The following is an 18,150-nucleotide window of genomic DNA, read 5'->3' as shown; positions in this document are numbered from 1 at the left end:
GGCCTCAGTTCCCTGTGCAATATAGTTGAGCAGGGTAACCTGTTGTGGGAGGTGATCAGATCCCATGGTATCTTTAACAGTTGCCCATGCAGACGCACTTGCTATCCTGGCGTTAACAGCAGTAAGGTCAATGTGGGAGTTTAAACCAGTGGGGTTAAGCCTGGTTGGAGAACCGTCATTGAGCAGTATAAGATCTTGCTCGTCCAACCATTCTATTACCGCCCGACCTTCTGCATCTGAATTTATGGAACCCCAAGCAGGGTGATGTGCATTAAAGTCGCCTGTGAATATTACATCAAAGGGTCCTTTAATGGTCCTTAATTCCTTAAAGAGGCCGTTCAGGGTTTCAAGATCACATCCTCTTGAATATAAGTTGACCAGGATAAGAGGCCGGTTCTTGTCAATAACCAATTTAATTGCTAATGCCTCAATAGCAGTGCTACCATCAGATTTAAATTGGTTGTTCACTCCCAGGTGTTCATAATTAATTGTATTTTTAATATATATGGCAAGACCACCAGCAATATTTTGGTTTGAAGTAACATAATTCTTAAATTCGCAGTTATACCCTGGTATTTGTTTTACAGAAATATTTGAAAATTTAGTTTCCTGTAAACATATGATATGGGTATTAGGGTTGCAGTCAATAAAATATTTTAATTCAGTAAATTTGTTGGCGGAAAGACCACCAACATTGAATGAAATTATTTGCAGGTTACTGTCCATAGTGGTGCGAAGTTAACTTGCGTTTAATCTGATTTATTGAGTGGTGAGGAGATTTAACTCCTAGTTTGTGGCCTGCACAGGCCCCTTTGAGTTTCGCGGGGGTCCTGGCAAGCCGAACGTGTTTCTTATTTGCGGGGAGGGTACCGCTGGCCGGGGGGGGGCATCCTGGATCTGCTACTACTATTGGAGGATCTCCAGTTCCAGAATGGATTTTATGAGTTAAAATTTTATCAGGGGGGATAACCTTTGTTATTGATTCTCTGAAATTTTTGAATCGAGAATCAATTTTGTTATAAATGTAAGATATGACTCGACTCCCAGTGGGCCTTTTCTGGTCCTTTATTATCTCAGCAACCAGATCCGCCAGCTCGCTGAGATATATTTTCCTATATGTGGGACCTGTTGCTGGCGGATCCTTGATTTTAATAAATGAGTCCCCAGCAAACGAGTTACGTCTGCTGGTGTTGTCGGAAGGGGAGCTCATTGGGGATGTCTGGGAGTCGACCATTCTGGGACTGTTAGGGGGGACACTAACTCGGGGTTCCTCCTCTATTTCACAGATACCAGAGATAGAAAGGTTCTCCAATATACTGGAGTGCACTGACACCAGAGAGTCTCTCCCCGTGATATCAAACATAGAGTCGTCCGACAGTGTAGGACCACTACAGGTGGTGTCGCTAGCACCGTCGGTCAACGTGGTGGACGGGGAGGACCCCCTGGTAGCCACAAGAGGGCGTCTCTGAGTGGGTGGATCCCCCTGGATAGGCGATACGCTTATGCCTATGACCATGAAACTTCATAGGTACATTGATCATGACTGGCAGATAACCCTATTGATTTTCAGGTCACTAGGTCAAAGGTCAAGGTCACGGTGACCCGAAATAGTAAAATGGTTTCCCGATCATAACTAAAGAACGCTTATGGCTAGGATCATGAAACTTCATAGGTACATTGATCATGAATTGAAGATGACCCCTATTGATTTTCAGGTCACTAGGTCAAAGGTCAAGGTCACTGTGACACAAAACATATTCACACAATGGCTTTCACTATCTTATGTCGAACATAAGAAGCTAACGTAACACTTGTTTCCTCCCCACCTCTAAAGTTTACAGTCACACTTAAAGGTCAAAGGTTAAATTTTACCTTAAAAATTGTTATTTAATCACTCATCATTCAATTTTAAAATAATGTATTACAATTGCTCATCATCTATAGAAAGCCTGTATCCTTTATCAAACGTCTTCGTACTGCTAGGGCCAAGGCCACATGCAAAGGATGAATATTAAAAGTAGTAATGTGCAATGTGTCCAGACTGTAACTTCACCATTTATCTTGCCATGTTTAAAAATAATTTTCCACAAATGTGCAAAATGTATCTTCCTAGCTCCTAGATAAAAGTAACATTACAATTAGAGGTCAAAGGTAACACTTAGAGGTCAAAGGTTACACTTAGAGGTCAAAGGTAACACTTAGAGGTCAAAGGTGCACAATAAGCATACTACAGCCAGCTATGTCATCATTCTCAATAAAATTTTAAAAAATAATACCACCACAAATGTGCAAATGATGTCAAGGTCACATTTCCAGGTCGTATACCAACAATTATACAACACAGTTTATACGAACTTCATCATCCATCACGCATTAAAAATGAACAACACAGTGCCCCTTGGGCAAAGGGCAAGGTAAAGCTCAACACGAGAATTGTTCAGCTTGTTAAATAAGTATATGTATTATTGACTATGGACTGGACATGTTGCCGACATACATTTAGAAAGTAGTCAATACCACCAATTTTATTTGAAATACTTCAATATCCTACCATATGCTGTTTTTGCAATGTTACGATAATAAGTCCAATAATTTGAAGCTCACTTTTGTGGAAATGCATTATTATTATGTAAGTGTGCGAGTGAAGTTTGTCTTTACGCTTTGAACTTTGTTTAAAATTGTACTTAGAAACAATTAAAACATTAAACCTGTTTTATATACGAAAGAAAGCGGAATCCGTGTAGTTGTTGCTGTGCTATGTCTTGTACCAATAAGTAAAACACAAACAATTATGTTTTACAATTAACTTACCAAAAAGTGAAGTTTCGCCTCCATTTTAGCTTTAAGCGAGGACTTTGGTCTCAAATGTGGTTGAGTGGCTAATTCTTTTTGTACAATGATAATATCATAAATCGACGCTAGCTAATAAAAAATTTTCTGAGTAATGCATACACATGAAGAAGTTTCTTCAATTAACTGCCGCTAATCGTGATGTATTTCGTTCATTAATACATCTCCGAGATCTTCATACATACGTAAAGAGCATGTGCATTTATAAATAACGTATAATCGTCAGGTATACATATGGACCGTGATCTGTGAAAAAGGTGTTTAATGCACGTGCTTAAAGTTTCGTCCCAGATTGGCCTTTGCAGTCCGCACAGGTACGACACATTCCGCTTTCCGCACTTAAATCCCCTTTTCACAGAGCACGGCTCAAATATATTGACACGATGTGGTGTTTTAATATACTGCGTTGATATTCTTACTAGTCAGCTATAGCTTAATATATGGTTACCGATCGCCTTCGTGCCTTGTAACCGACATATGGGACAGGGGTCAGAAGCAAATATGTTCACCACAACATGCGTTTCAAAGCATTAAACGTGTATTGAAACTGGTGCTTTATTGTGCGTTGTAAAACTATTTATCGCACATTTTACTTGTAATTTATATACGCGTCAAATAATTTTTGTTCAGGAACTCGGCCTGTCGCCCCCTGACACAATGGGGATTGCCTGTTGCTTTTTTCGATGTACTGATAACTCCTAAACTTTTACCAGACCTTTGTTGGCGACTCCCAGCGCTAGACAGGTGGCACAATGGCCTCCGACGATTTCTTGAAATAAGCTTACGCATTAAAACACACGCCATCTTGTGGCAGATCCTTGTTTGTAACTGAGGCATAAAAGAAATATAACAGCAGGATACAATTTAACACGCACTGTATTAATAAATAATATTACGATAGTCAATTGTTCCATGTGTTTGTATCAGTCGTGTGATGACGTATCTCTCGAGAGACGGAGCCTCGAGTGTGATACAAAATAGCGCAAGCCACGAGATTGATACAAACACTTGTAACAATTGACTTGCGTAATATTCCTTTTATTATGTACAACTTTGAATCATTTAAGTTAAAAAAAAATGAGTTCAAGCGTTCATAATAAACGAATGCTCGTATAAGTCTCTGCATTCAAAGTGACGTCATTAAAAGTAGTCCGGCTAGTATAGTAATACGGAATTGGAAAACTAGCGAGTAGCATAATACGGGAATTATTACTTTGCACTTGTATTTTACCTATTGTTATTATTTGTAATTTTTTGGAACATAAAGCAGGTATATAATAAATAACAATATAGTTATTTACATGTATGTCTAAACATCCTTTCAAAAGCAAATGAGCCTTGTTCTGGGAAAGCTGGGCTTAATGCATGTGTGTAAAGTGTCGTCCCAGATAAGCATGTGTAGTGCGTACACGCTAATCAGGGACTACACTTTCCGTTTTATGGTATATTTTGTTTTAATGAAGATTCTCCTCAGCGAAAATCTAGTCTAGGCGGAGAGTATCGTCCCTGATTAGCCTGTGCGGACTGCTATGGCTAATCTGGGACGACACTTTACGCACATGCATTCAGCAACAGATAAAGGCTCAACTATTTACCACCAGGGTCTAGAGATGAATCCTCGGGACGCCTGGTCCACTCACAGCGTGGCGCACGTACTTGAGATGATGGGAAGGCAGGACGAGGGCATCGCCTTCATGTCCGCTACGGAGAGGGACTGGAGCGTAAGTTCTGGGAAAACTGGGCTAAATGCGTGTGTGTAATGTTTCGTCTCAGATTATCCTGTGCCATCCACTCGGGTTAATCATTGACGACACTTTCCGCCTTCAGTGTAGTTTCGCAAAGATGAAATGCCATTTGAACGAAATATATCATAACACTGAATAATGTCGTCCCTGATTAGCCTGTGCAGACTGTAAGGCTAATCAGGGACGACGGTTTGTGCACATGTGTTTTCTCAATGATTGTTGCAATACGCGTGTGCTTTGTTACTTGATCAGACATGCGGCATGCTGTCCTGCCACAACTACTGGCACTGGGCCCTGCACCTGATTGAGAAAGGGGACTTGGAAGGGGCCAAGGGTATCTTCGACGGCCACGTGAGTATAGCGTCTCATTACTCGCGCGTTCTGATAGATTTCTTATATTAGTAAGTGATCTGGCTTAATATAAATAATCCTAAAGATGGAAGTGGAATTAAGGGAATAAATGGACACACAAGCACAATAATAAAGATTAATATTCGGAGTAGAATACTAATTGAAAGTCATTGCATTAACTATCTTAAGTGCTGATTAGGCTCGGTCGGGTGAAAATAATACTTGATCCACAAACAGATTCTATATAGAACATCGAATATACCGGTTCTAGTGTTTCTATCTGCCATAAATTACACTGTGTCTTAAAGATTTATTCTGAATAAAAATGCTTCTTGAATTAAGTGCGCAAATCTTGTATATTTTTATAACATTTATAACTTTAACAAATCAGCTTTCCCCAGCTGCTAAGAAAGAGAATGCCGACGCTAAGAAAGTCTTTTCTGTAGACTATAATTTTAGTGCGCGGTTCATTTGATAGGTTTTCATATTTTATAATAGAGCACACATTATTGCTGGTTGTCTGGAAACAAGTACGAGTATGAACGAAACAAGAATAACTGTGTGTACTTAGCAGGTACTATAATGAAATAAAATATCAACGGAAGAGCGGGATATTAAAGCTAAAACGCAAATGGATCGATGGATACACAACACTATAAACTAAACTAGGAATATGACGGCTATCCATTCCGTGAATGAACAACTTCTTTATCTATTACATATATAAAGTTCTAGTTTACGATGATATGTTATGAATACAGTGTACAGACGACATGCACTTATTAATCACAAACGCGTATGTCAATATTACATTGTATACGATACCTACCTGGTTAAATCTAGTCAGCAACCAGAATGAAAATACTGTTTGTTTAATACATGCGTCTGACTTTTTTAATTGTAATTATTCATATTGTTTAATGCAAGATTTTTGCATTTTATTTAATGTCCACTAATTTCTTTTTTGAAAAGTATATTTTAATTTCAAGAACATGATATTTCTGCTCGAAATGGTGCGTTTCAACTCTTTACCTCCTAATTGACAACGTTTACAACACCTCAACCAAGCGATATTTTACAATTAAAGTAAGATTATACGATTTTGTCAAATATTTATCTATTTATATAAAATGTGTAAAAAACTTATTAAACATATGTATAGGATCTGACACGAGTTGTCATATCATACCATATTTTATTAAACGAGTTCTGGAATTTTGTTAGTAAGCGAGCCTTTGGCGAGCTTACTAACGAATTTGCTGGACGAGTTTAATAAAATATGGTACGATATGACAACGAGTGTCAGATCTTTTTTTATCTCATGCTTTTAAATGAACAAATTCAATAAATATTTACGCAAACATAATGATAAATCCCGAATTTTGTTTACATTTAATGACGTCTTTTGACGTTGCAACGTCATTTCAGCAAAATAACAAAATGCGATTGGTCAATAAACGAAAACTAAGCCAATGAAAACGCTTTAAAATCTTGTATTACACTTGTGTAATATAAAACAAATATGTAATGGTTGTACAAGATAAGTATTGATGCAAAGCATCAAAGGGCGTCGGGAATTTCAGTGTAAAAGGCACTCAATGAAGTTACATGGAACGATTTTTTTTCTACTGTAAATATTAATATATAGGCCGATTATTTTTAACAAAATAGAAAAAGATACTGGTATAACCATTATCTATGATTTTGTGTTATAACTTCCAAATAATCATTATCTATGATGCTGTGTTATAACCCCCACATAACCATTATCTATGATTTTGTGTTGTAACCCCAAAATATTTCATAGTTAATTTTATTTACATTGGTTTCCTTTTTTTACTGGCATCCGTGTGCAGTTTTCATTAATGGAACAGAACTGTGTAGATTTTAAAAGTCTGCTTCATCTTGTAAGCGTAATTTCATATTTTTCTCAACTTCAAGGGGAGATGATTCTGAACGTATTCTTACTTTGCTCATTTACGTTAGGGGTTGAGTACTCCTTGATATGAAAACACTGTAAAAGTTTTAATGTGTTTACGACCCCCCCCCCCCTCTCACACATATATATGTCATGGGCATAATAAAAACAAAAAATGGTTACAATAAAACAGCATATTTATTTAAACTAAAATGTCTACATCAAAACAAAAAGTTAACATAGAACACAAATAAAATAATTTGATTCTACTGGGGCTCGAACCTTGGGCCTCTCACATGTGAAGCGAGCGTGTAACCACTACACTACGGAACCGCTTGAAAAATCACCTTCTAACTAAGATATTAATAATCTATTAATAGTCGGTTTAAATGTAAACCCGGAAGTTTAAACGCTGGATAGTGAGCGGGGTTAAAGGTCCATACCAAAGGGTCCATACCACTGGCAAGATACGGGTCAGGCCTGCGGCCTTCTATATGTGGTTCTTAAAAAAAACCTGTAGGAGGACTTGATAGTAATGAGACTGGGGTGCTGTGATGATCCTCATTGATAAGCGGCTGCTTCCTTTATCAAGACTCCTTATAACAATTAATAATACGTGTCGCGCTTCGCGCTCTTTAGCGCCTTTATTAGTAACTAGGTGGTTGCTATGATAGTGGAACAAAGAAGTTTTGTTTTTATTCAAAACCAGAAAGTTTCATCGGTTCGCGTATTTGCCCAGTCCCTGTGATCTTTTATTATTACCCAGTTCCTGTGATCAGTTATTAATTAAAAGAATTAGCTTTGCAATATTGGCAATAAATTTTGTAGTAAATGTAATAGGCACAAATGCAGTACTTATTTACAATAATTTACACACAAAAAATCACCACTATGCAAGATATTCTGACAACGAAAATATATACATTGATCCGTAAAATAACTTCTCCTCCCATAAGCGAAAAAAAAACGCGTATTACATACTAGTCGCCGCACTTCAGTGCGACGCCAATTACATGGGAAATAGGGTATAGCATGTGATAGCTTTCAATATAAATTAAAATAATATAAAGAAGAACATGTGTCGAATTATGCGAAATAAGCACGATATTTTATTCTGAATTCGAAAATGTCTGTACAATCGAATTCGCCAGCATGTAAATCATGCATGTACGGTGTGAATCTTAATTTTGTTTAACGGTTCATTTTAAATTCCTGCAACGATATCTATTCAAACGACACACGAACACTAACTAAAAAGACGAATGCTTCGGTTATTGTAGGAAAATATGTACGAAATGTCTTCGTCACAATCGGCTCGGGGCGCTAATTTGTCTTTGCTGCATTTTATGAAATTCGTCTTCAATGTATAATTTTTCTTGCCTAGGTTGTGTTATTGTATCATATTTTATTTATATATGACAATTTAACACATATACAAAATCGTATAATCACGCTTTTAAGATCGGCGGGTCCTTATTTATGACATTACAATTTACGACATTTCATGTATCTATATACTAAACTGTATACTTATATATCGTATATATACTATACACCAATGCTTTATGTTATTTACTTTTCTGTCGAAGGGAGTATGTATGACTTTTATATTATTTGTATAATTTTATTACAGGCACTTTAGTGAAACACCTTTTTGGTCAGTGGTTACTAAGTTTGCATTATATGTGCATTGTGTGATGACATTTTATCCATGAAGTTACAATGTGCTTGAATTATTGTTAAGTATAACTTAGAAGTTAGGTCATAACATATGAACAGCAGTTATTTAGAAGCCAGTTTCATGAAATAATAGTTTTTGAAAAATAAAGAATAATAATAATAATAAATCTTCGACACAGATTCTGACACGAGTTGTCGCCTCATGTAATGTTTATTGAAAGAGGTATGGGTATATACGTAAGCTATACAACATTTTTATCGCATCGGATGTTTAACCATTTACACAAATAGTGTGATTAAAAAATCGAAATCACAGTATAAGTCTGTTTTATAAGGGCTTTCACACAACAATGTCTAGTCATCTATTGATTGTATTCGTAATATGCAATCTTATGAATATAACATGAATGCATTTGATGGTTATCGGATTTTTTATATTTAAAAAAAAGTTGGACAGGAGGCGGTTTAAAATGTATGGATATTTTTTGTAACATATACGGACACTGGATACGCAAAGGGATTTCTAACGTCAAACTCAAGCTTTCAGCAATTAGGCAAAAACTACTTGTGCAGCGATTTTTTATGCCCTATTGGGAAAAGTACCCAATTGGGAAAAATTTTCGCGAAAAACCCAGAAATTGGGAAATTTCTGTCGTGAAATCTTCACATTGGGAATTTGGTGTATTTGATTTGTTTTCTCCCAAATACTTTAAATTTGATAACTAAGTGTTGTCAAGTTGTCAATATTATATTTACTTAGGTTAAGCTTTAGAGCTGCATAGGGAAACTGTTGCATTTTATTTATATAAAAAACAATATTTATTTATTTTATTTATTTTTTTTTGGGGGGGGGGGGGGGCATCAATTGGGAATTGGAAAATTTGTAGTTTTTCCCAAGTGGGAAAGTGCTGTTTTCCGGTACTTTATAAAGGAGGAAAAACTGTTGTTAGGGTTTCGTTCGTTTCAACTTTTATGATTAATGTAATAGATTTTAACATTTTAGTTGTATGCATAAACTTGCAAAATCTGTGAACGCAAAACGCATAAAGAAATGATGTTATTTACTATGTCATTTTGTTATAGTTTAAAATATAACTGGGGCCTCCACCAGTTCTTAGCGAAAACTCATGTCATTGACTCCATCTCTTTTGAAAATGCAAATTATAACGAAGAACGACTATTAGCCAATGTTTTAGTTTGAGATTCATGAAATGCCTGTGTCCATCAAAGATAGAGAATACGTAATACCGGTACATACAAACAACTTACAAAGAATATAGTTTGTCGCTAAACATATATCACAAAAGTAAAGGAAATTCAATAAACATACATACTGGGATCAAACTTAGTACAAACATGTACATATTTTTTATTACCTACATAATATTTCTAGGTATTCCAGAGGGCAAGTACTTCCGGTACGCCGTTAGACTTTGTGGACGCCTGCTCTCTGTTGATGCGGATGGAAATGGAGGGTATACATATTTATGAGTATTCTCTTGGAAAAAAGGGGTTTAAAGCACCTGAGTATAGTGTCGCCGCAGATTAACCTGTGCAGTCCACACAGTCTAATCAGGAAGGACACTTTCCGCTTGTATTTATTTTTCGTTCAAATAAGGTTCTTTTTACATAAATAAAGTTTAGGCTGATAGTGTCATTCCTGATTATCCTGTGCGGAATGCACAGGCTCATCTGGGACGGCATTAAGCACTTTTGTTTTAACCCGTTTTCTCAAAACGAGGTTCATGGTTTTACTCATGTATGCGCCACTGGTGAAATTATTGCTATGTCTTATCACTATTAAATTAAAATCGATAGTTAACCGGCATTAATATATAGATCTCTTTCACCATCGAAGGAGCGAAGTTGGAAGGTCGCTGGCAGGACTGCTATGACGTCATCAGGCCGCACTTGGAAGACCACGTGCTCGCGTTCAACGACAATCACATCCTGCTGGCCTGCCTTGGAGCCCAAAACGCGGCAGCGGTGACGCAGATGATGACGTCATTGCAAGATTGGATAGCGTACGTGCTGCAACATTTCTAAAACTTGTAAACTTTTATTCAATAATACAAAGAAGATTTAGTGTACTATTTTTCACTCCATATATGGAGTTATAATACTTACCAAACTTTACATATCAGCTGCACATGACAGTCTATTTGCGAACTTATATTAACATACGAACGAACGGATTTCATATGACTGTAAAACTTCTTCTGACGATTTCTGTTTTTGATGCAATTAATGTCTATGTTTTTGTTTGTGTTCGTTTGTTTAAGCTTTAAAGTTATTTTAAAGAAAATATGTAAACTAACGTCTTCGTATGACAATTACAACCAAGAGGTATTGTGAAAGAATAGACGAGGCTGTCGTGGAGCAGTTTATAGAAATTCGTTTCTTTCTTTAATCTGACGCTTTTGCACTTCACATTCGGATTCAAGAAGCGGTTTTAATATGAAACAGTAATCCATTTATAATTATCAAAACAGTTTGATAAACTAGATTATTTTGTTTTTGCTGTACTGGAAAATAAATATAAAAAATTGGCAAAACTTAAAATACCTATAAACATGTGAAACATTTTCAGTGACAACAAGGGTGATCAAGTTAACGTAACAAGGGAGGTTGGGTTGGCGATATGCGAGGCATTTGTGGCGTACCACGAGGGTCAGTTCGATAGGGCGGTTGACATTCTGTTTCCGGTCAGGTACAAGGTGTGGAAAATCGGCGGAAGCCACGCACAGGTAAGATTGGGGCCTAGACACTAATTAAAAATCACAATTTTTAAGCAAATAATGATCGGCATGTTGAATGTGTCTGAAAAAACACAACCTTATTTAACTGATATGTATCTGTCTCTCTACTGGCTGAGTGTGTAAGTTTCGTCCTATAATGGCTCGATTGGTCATTGTCGGCTCGGTTGATAGTTACTACGTACCCCGGGTACTCGTAAGTATTCTTAAATGTGCCATGGGAATGGAAAATATACTTGAACGTTCCCGGGAATTCTTACGCTAAATTGGTCGTTGTCAGCTTTTTTCAATTAATTATGTTCATATTAATTGCAACATTTTTAAATGACCTCGATATTATGAAATCATACTAAAAAAAAGAATGATGAGGCAGGCTTTGTTCAAAGATAATTGTGTGTCCGTTGCGCGGTTTACGACATCGGATTTTGGGCGTTTATAAAACTCGGATACAGTATAAATTGGTCGGGTACGTTTTAGTATATTTTCCGTACCCGGGTACATTTAATTAGTACCCGAGTTGACACTGACCAATCGAGTCCTATAATGTATTTGAGTTATGGTATCGTTCGTGTACAAAACTGTTCAGCAAATTAGCTTGCATGCCATTTGTCGAATTTGATATGACATTTGTATCGTGAATAGTTTTGTTCAAATTATGTCCAAGATAATACCAAAAAAAATGTAATATGCTCTTTTGAAGAAATCTTAAAAGAAGTGAACATGACAAATAATCGACGAATATAGTGCTAGTAATCAACTATTTGTTACAGACGCTTCATGAAGCGAAATGACATTGTATGAAATATCGATGCCGGTAATACCTGCCGTACCCATCGGGTACATTACTGGGTGTGCTTCGGTGCAGCTGAGTTCTCTACGACATGCATACAGTTTGTTCATATGAGCCGTGTTTTGAGAAAACTGGGCTTAATCCTTGTGCGTATAGTGTCGTCCCAGATTAGCCTGTGCAGTCCGCACAGGCTAATCAGGGACGACACTTTCCGCCTTAATTGGATTTTTGCTAAAAAGATACTTCATTTCAACGAAAAATGTCATAAAAGTGGAAAGTGTCGTCCCTGATTAGCCTGTGCGGACTGCACAGGCTAATCTGGGACGACACTTTACGCACATGCATTAAGCCCAGTTTTCTCAAAACACGACTCATATTGCATTTTCAGAGAGATTTGTACAATCAGTTTCTAATTCACGCGGCCTTGAAATCCAGCAACAAACAACACCATGCACTGGCAAGGTTAGTAGACATGTTGCTAAGATGATGACATGTGCTGACATGGAGGTTTATGCCGCCTTTAGGAATGTATGAGATGCAATATATACAATTATGAATGCATCTTCAATAAACTCTTTTATTCAAACAAGCAACAAAGCTACCCCTTTGTTCGACAAGTAAATTTCGTGTATAGTAGTACTTTTGCAGCGCCTGCGCGCGAAAATTTGGAATTTGTCAGACAGTCTGACACAAGTCAAATGGGAGACGCATGTTTGATGTTTTATTTGTTTTAATATTTTTTAGATTCTTGCTTTTGGAGCGAAAGTCGAACAAACCTAACTCCCCGCTGACTGATCGCCTCATGGAGCGAACTCTGACACTACACGCGCTTTGAACTTCCGGTCCGTGCTACTCATTTGATGACGGCCATATTATATGAATCTTTCGTAACCATGGGACGCATTTGCTGAGTGTCACAATATGTGAACTTTTCTAAATGTTTCGCAATTGTTGTTTATCATAATCATAATATTTTGGGATCATTCATTACAATTCATAATACAGTGAATTTGCGTGACACTGTCTGTCGGTGGATGTTGATGAATGTGTGGTAAATTGTCGGGTAATGTGTAAAATGTTTTTTCATAATATCGTGAATTGTCGTTACTCAGCTTATGTACTCGATGTTTATAACCGGTATTTCATCTTTATCTATGTGACTTGGTTATGTTCTCGATGTGTATTATTACATGGCGAATTGTCGTGACCATATTATGTAATAGATGTTTATTATAAGATTGTGAATTTCCTCTATCAGTTTTTTATTATGTGTTAATTATTAGCCTATCTATTTTTTTTTAAATATGAGCTATTGTCATCACCTTGGCGTCGGCGTCTGTGTCGGTGTCTGCGTCGGCGTCCGGTTAAGTTTTGTGTTTAGGTCCACTTTTCTCATAAAGTATCACAGCTATTGCATTCAAACTTGGTACACTTACTGCCTATCTTGAGGGGACTGGGCAGTTAGGTAACTCCGGAGTGCATTTTGACAGAATTATGTGCCTTTTTTATACTTAGAAAATTGAAAATTTGGTTATGTTTTGTGTTTAGGTCCATTTCATTCCTTAAATATAAAAGCTATTGCTTTCATACTTGCAACACTTACTAACTATCATAAGGGGAATGTGCAGGCAAAGTTATGTAACTCTGACTGGCATTTTGACAGAATTATACATACTTATACATACATTATATACTTTCGACCATAATTTATTTGCTAAGTTTAAGTGTCATTGCTTAAAAATAAAGAAGCTTTATTGCGAGGGAGAATGGATCCGTAACTGCAAAGGAGTGCGAGGGTGTTCAACTCTATTGCTTGGCAATGTTTATTCTCGAATTTTAGCTTGAAAAAAATGAGAAAAAAAAAATTCAATAAAAAATTGCCAACTGCAAATATACTTTTGACCAGTTTGAGTGTCAAGGCTTTAAACCAAGCCTATGACTGCAAGTGAATGGGCATGTAAATATGAGGAAATGTTTGACTCGTGCTTCTCCCCCAGAAAATTATGGATTTCATTGCAGAATGAGCTTTTTGTTGTTATCTTTCAGCGACATTTGGCAATTTTATGCCTCAATTTATCCTCTAAACAAAATGAAGGATTTAGCATGTTTTCCATGGAAACCTTTCTCATGTTCGTGTATTTGTTGCGACTCTGTAAAAATGTAGTGCCACGCCCACAGCGTGTGCATTTGTTTAGACGAGTCGTCAAACCTGGTGCGACGTTGCGTCAAAAACTAAGCCCGTCATTATTATCTGCTGAAACTGATTTGGGGTACTAGTATTTGGTAAACAGAAAATTAAATTTGTTTTTAATTATACCGTAAAGGAAACACTCTTTAAGGGAAACAACAGAATGCTCGCTGAGTCTTAAGCGAGCATACTAAACTTTTATTTAACTCGTAGATCTATAAATCAACTTACCTTAAAGGAAATGTAAATGTAAAGCTGTGAACATGTTCCTACTTATCTGTCAAAAGAGCTAGCTTCTGAGATCTGTCAAATGAGCTAGCTTCTGAGTATCATCTAATGAACATGTTTCGCTGACGCTATCTCTAAAAACATCTCGATAAAACGGAGCGTTCGCCGAAATATTGAGAATTTGTGTAAAAGTGGACGTCTTGTTTGCCTGTTTACATAATTATACCCCTAATCCCCCCCCCCCTTTGCCCTCACATTTTATTGTATTTTTCGAATTTTAAGAGTTTTCTTTTTTTTAAGTTTGAAACTGAATTATACGCACGGGCGAACTGTCGTATGCCAAGGTACGCCACTGCATGGTCATGATTGGGACAAATCACTTATATAACAATTTGTTCAATCAGATTTATACATTTTTATAATTTTAATGTCGTACATCGTATTGTATGCATTGTCGTCTTCAGATTATAATAGCTCATTGGTCGTCTGCTTATCCGATAGAGCACTACTCTTAATACGGGCAAAAGCCCGCGAAGCGCGCGTTAGAGGTTCATACATATGAAAATTTAGACATAAAAAAATACACAAAGTGATGCATCTAAAAAAAATTGCCACGTGACATATATTTTCGCGATGCTATTTATGAACTTGAACAAATCAAAAACACTTTGGCATATGCTAAATCACATTAAAATACATACCTCAGGAATATATCAATGACATCATTAATCGTGAATTGTTGGAAAAATGTTAAACATGTATATCAGATTTTTCGCACTAAATATTCTCGCATTATATGTTTTTGTCCGCTACATGAGACCGTTTCAGAATTAAGATTACACAATAATCTCCCCTGAATGCTCTTCTTCTTCATAGAAGTCTCATAGACTGGTTCACTACTTATAGTGACAGTCTTTACAAAACACAATTTTGGTAAATATAACCCGTCTAAAATGTTTCCTTTCGGGATATCGTCCAAGTTCGAGCAGACGAGATGTAAATAGGTTTAAAATAAGCTAGAAGACTAAAAAGCTAAATCGGAATATCGTAAAATTGTGTGAATAAATGTATTTCTGATGGATAACAACCACAACTTACCAGAATATTGCTCATGATCACACGTAAAACTGCTGTCTGAGAGCGAATGGAAAATGCGTCACGAATACTGACAAGTTAACAGTAGGGTGTCGTTATTGAAATACCGCGAGAATACTGCTAGAATATAGATGCCAACTATAATGTGTAAAACAAATTATTTTTTAACAAGCGTTTGTGATAATAATAACAAGATATCGAAAAGATCAAAGCAAATAAAATCGAAAGAAATCGGAGATTCAGCTATTTGCCAAGACAAGAGCTAGGCATCACACAACTCCATCCATTCTATTGAGCAAAACTGACAGTTTTGGATTCCAGAAATAAACAATGAAGGGATTCCTGAACTATCGATGTTTCCAAGCTATACACACAGTTATTTGCTGTGGTGATCTTATTATTTATTGGTTCTGTTGGTTTACTTGGATGGAACATGTGTCAACTTTTATAGAACTTTGAAGTCTATATCTGTCTATCTATAAACAAAAACAGCAATGACATTATAAGATCAGATGTGCAAACATTGTCAAAGGGTTGTTAAATGAACAATTCGAAGGCAATGATGCTGAAGAAATATGAAGGTTCCCTTGCAAATTTAGTCTGTATATTGACAAGTGTCTGCCAGTAAATGTCAAACTAGTAATATAAAACTTACCACAAGTATGTAAAAGAACCTGTTGTGATCATTTTTAGTAAGATAGTGTAATTCTAAACAGCAGCAAATAGCTTGTTTAAGTAGTGCATAATGCCATTAATATGATTTCCTTTCTATTGTGTAATTAATTAATTTGTTGTTACATGTTGTTCCATGAAAAATGTTTTATGCGCTAGTACAAAATCAGCATTGTTTTCCTCACGCTTTTCGGAGAAAAAGTGGGGATATTGTGGTTATCTCCGTCTGTCTGTCTGTCCTGGCCATTATCTCCTCCTACACTATTAACACTAGAACCTTGAAACTTACACACATGGTAGCTATGGGCATATGTGCGACCTTGCACTAGGAGGAATTTTGATCTGACCCCTTGGTCTAAAGTTATTTAGTGTGGCTTGGTCAGAGATTTTCACTCATTTGTTTTGTTATTTTTCATTAACTTTTTCATTTCTACACCGATTTACTTCAAATTGATATTGAACATCTCTTATGACAATACGGTCAATCTCAACTATGCATGGCCCCATTACCAATCCTGGGGCGCCCGCCCACATAGACCACGCCCACCCAAAATTTTCTTTTACTATAATTTATGTATAATTTCTTCATTTCTACAACGATTCACTTCTAATTGATACTGAACTTCTCTTATGAAAATACGGTCAATCTCGAATATGCATGACCCCATTACCAACCCTGGGGCACCCCGCCCACATAGACCACAACAACCCAAAATGCCTTTTACTATACTTTCTTCATTTCTACACCGATTCACTTCAAATTGATACTGAACTTCTCCTATGACAATACGGTCAATCTCAACTATGCATGGTCCCATTTATACTAACCCTGGGGCGCCCCGCCCATATAGGCCACACCAACCCAAAATTGCCTTTTACTATAATTTCTTCATTTCTACACCGATTCACTTCTAGTTGATACTGAACTCTTATGACAATATTGTCAATCTCAACTGTGGATACGAGTCGGCCTCTGCAGCGCCATTTCTAGTTTATTTTGTAAAAGGTAATAAAATGTTACTTTATTGATTCCACAGTTTTTAAAAAGATAACATCACTTTGGAACTTCATATACGTAAACATTCTTGTAAGTTGATGACAGTGTTTTAGTCTTACTGATTGTGTAACTATTATTTTATGTGCAAATAAATGATGTGAAGCGTTTTGTATCTCCACACAATACCGCACACCTTTTTATATATGTACTGAATATATATACTAACATCATTTACATGCTTCTGCTAGCGGCTTACCCAAGAAAGACAATTACTTCTATAGCGTAAGAATTCCCGGGTACATTTCAGTAAATTTTCTGTACCAGGTGTACATCTTAGTATACTTAAGAGTACCCCGGGTACATTTAAGTAGAACCAGAACCGACAATGAGCAGTACTTAGTGTCTAACGGGTGATCTAAAGAACGCTTCCACTTAAGGGATCAATACAGAGGCCTCCCAGTTACTAAGCAGACACCATATCCCCTATACCTCAGCCACCGAACCAGCTTTAAACTCCTGCGGCTAGAAAACACACAAAATTATTAAATCTAGAAACATGTAACATGTAACTTTTTGGATGCATTACTTTATTTTTGAAACAATTATACTATTTTGAACACACTATAAATGTAAAATATTATTTATTAAAAATACATGGTTATCAAAAAAGCTTTTGCCCGTAAATTAGGTAGCACCTATAATCATATTTGAAGATTATCTGGTCAGTTGGCTTAAATATCAGACTTGCGAATAATATTTTCTATCCTGGTCTTTGAAATTTTAATTTCTACATAGCATTTATGAGCCGCCTTACATTAGATTTACTGTTATATTCCTTTGTTCACCATATTCATATTGCCACCGATCCAATATGCAATAT

At 36.5% G+C, this 18,150-nt stretch overlaps 1 protein-coding gene across 2 annotated transcripts in view; it reads left to right on the top strand.

Annotated features, from left to right (window-relative positions):
* The window catches only part of LOC127858929 (tetratricopeptide repeat protein 38-like), a 46,040-nt gene extending 32,701 nt beyond the window's left edge, over positions 1 to 13,339 (top strand). Inside the window, exons 7-13 of one of the 2 annotated variants that reach the window (XM_052396272.1) lie at positions 4,452 to 4,571; positions 4,848 to 4,946; positions 9,938 to 10,019; positions 10,403 to 10,568; positions 11,135 to 11,291; positions 12,479 to 12,552; positions 12,835 to 13,339. In XM_052396272.1, the coding sequence (XP_052252232.1) occupies positions 4,452 to 4,571; positions 4,848 to 4,946; positions 9,938 to 10,019; positions 10,403 to 10,568; positions 11,135 to 11,291; positions 12,479 to 12,552; positions 12,835 to 12,925 (789 nt within the window). In that variant the 3' untranslated portion in view covers positions 12,926 to 13,339. Of the gene's footprint in view, positions 1 to 4,451; positions 4,572 to 4,847; positions 4,947 to 9,937; positions 10,020 to 10,402; positions 10,569 to 11,134; positions 11,292 to 12,070; positions 12,220 to 12,478; positions 12,553 to 12,834 lie in introns of those variants that run through there. The other variant, XM_052396273.1, reaches the window with a different exon arrangement.
* The last annotated feature ends 4,811 nt before the right edge of the window (positions 13,340 to 18,150 follow it).

This window comes from Dreissena polymorpha, chromosome 14 (genome assembly GCF_020536995.1).
Source record: "Dreissena polymorpha isolate Duluth1 chromosome 14, UMN_Dpol_1.0, whole genome shotgun sequence".
Classification (NCBI taxonomy): Eukaryota; Metazoa; Mollusca; class Bivalvia; order Myida; family Dreissenidae; genus Dreissena; species Dreissena polymorpha.
Note: the sequence above shows the minus strand (reverse complement) of the source record. Positions and strands in the feature narration are given on the sequence as shown.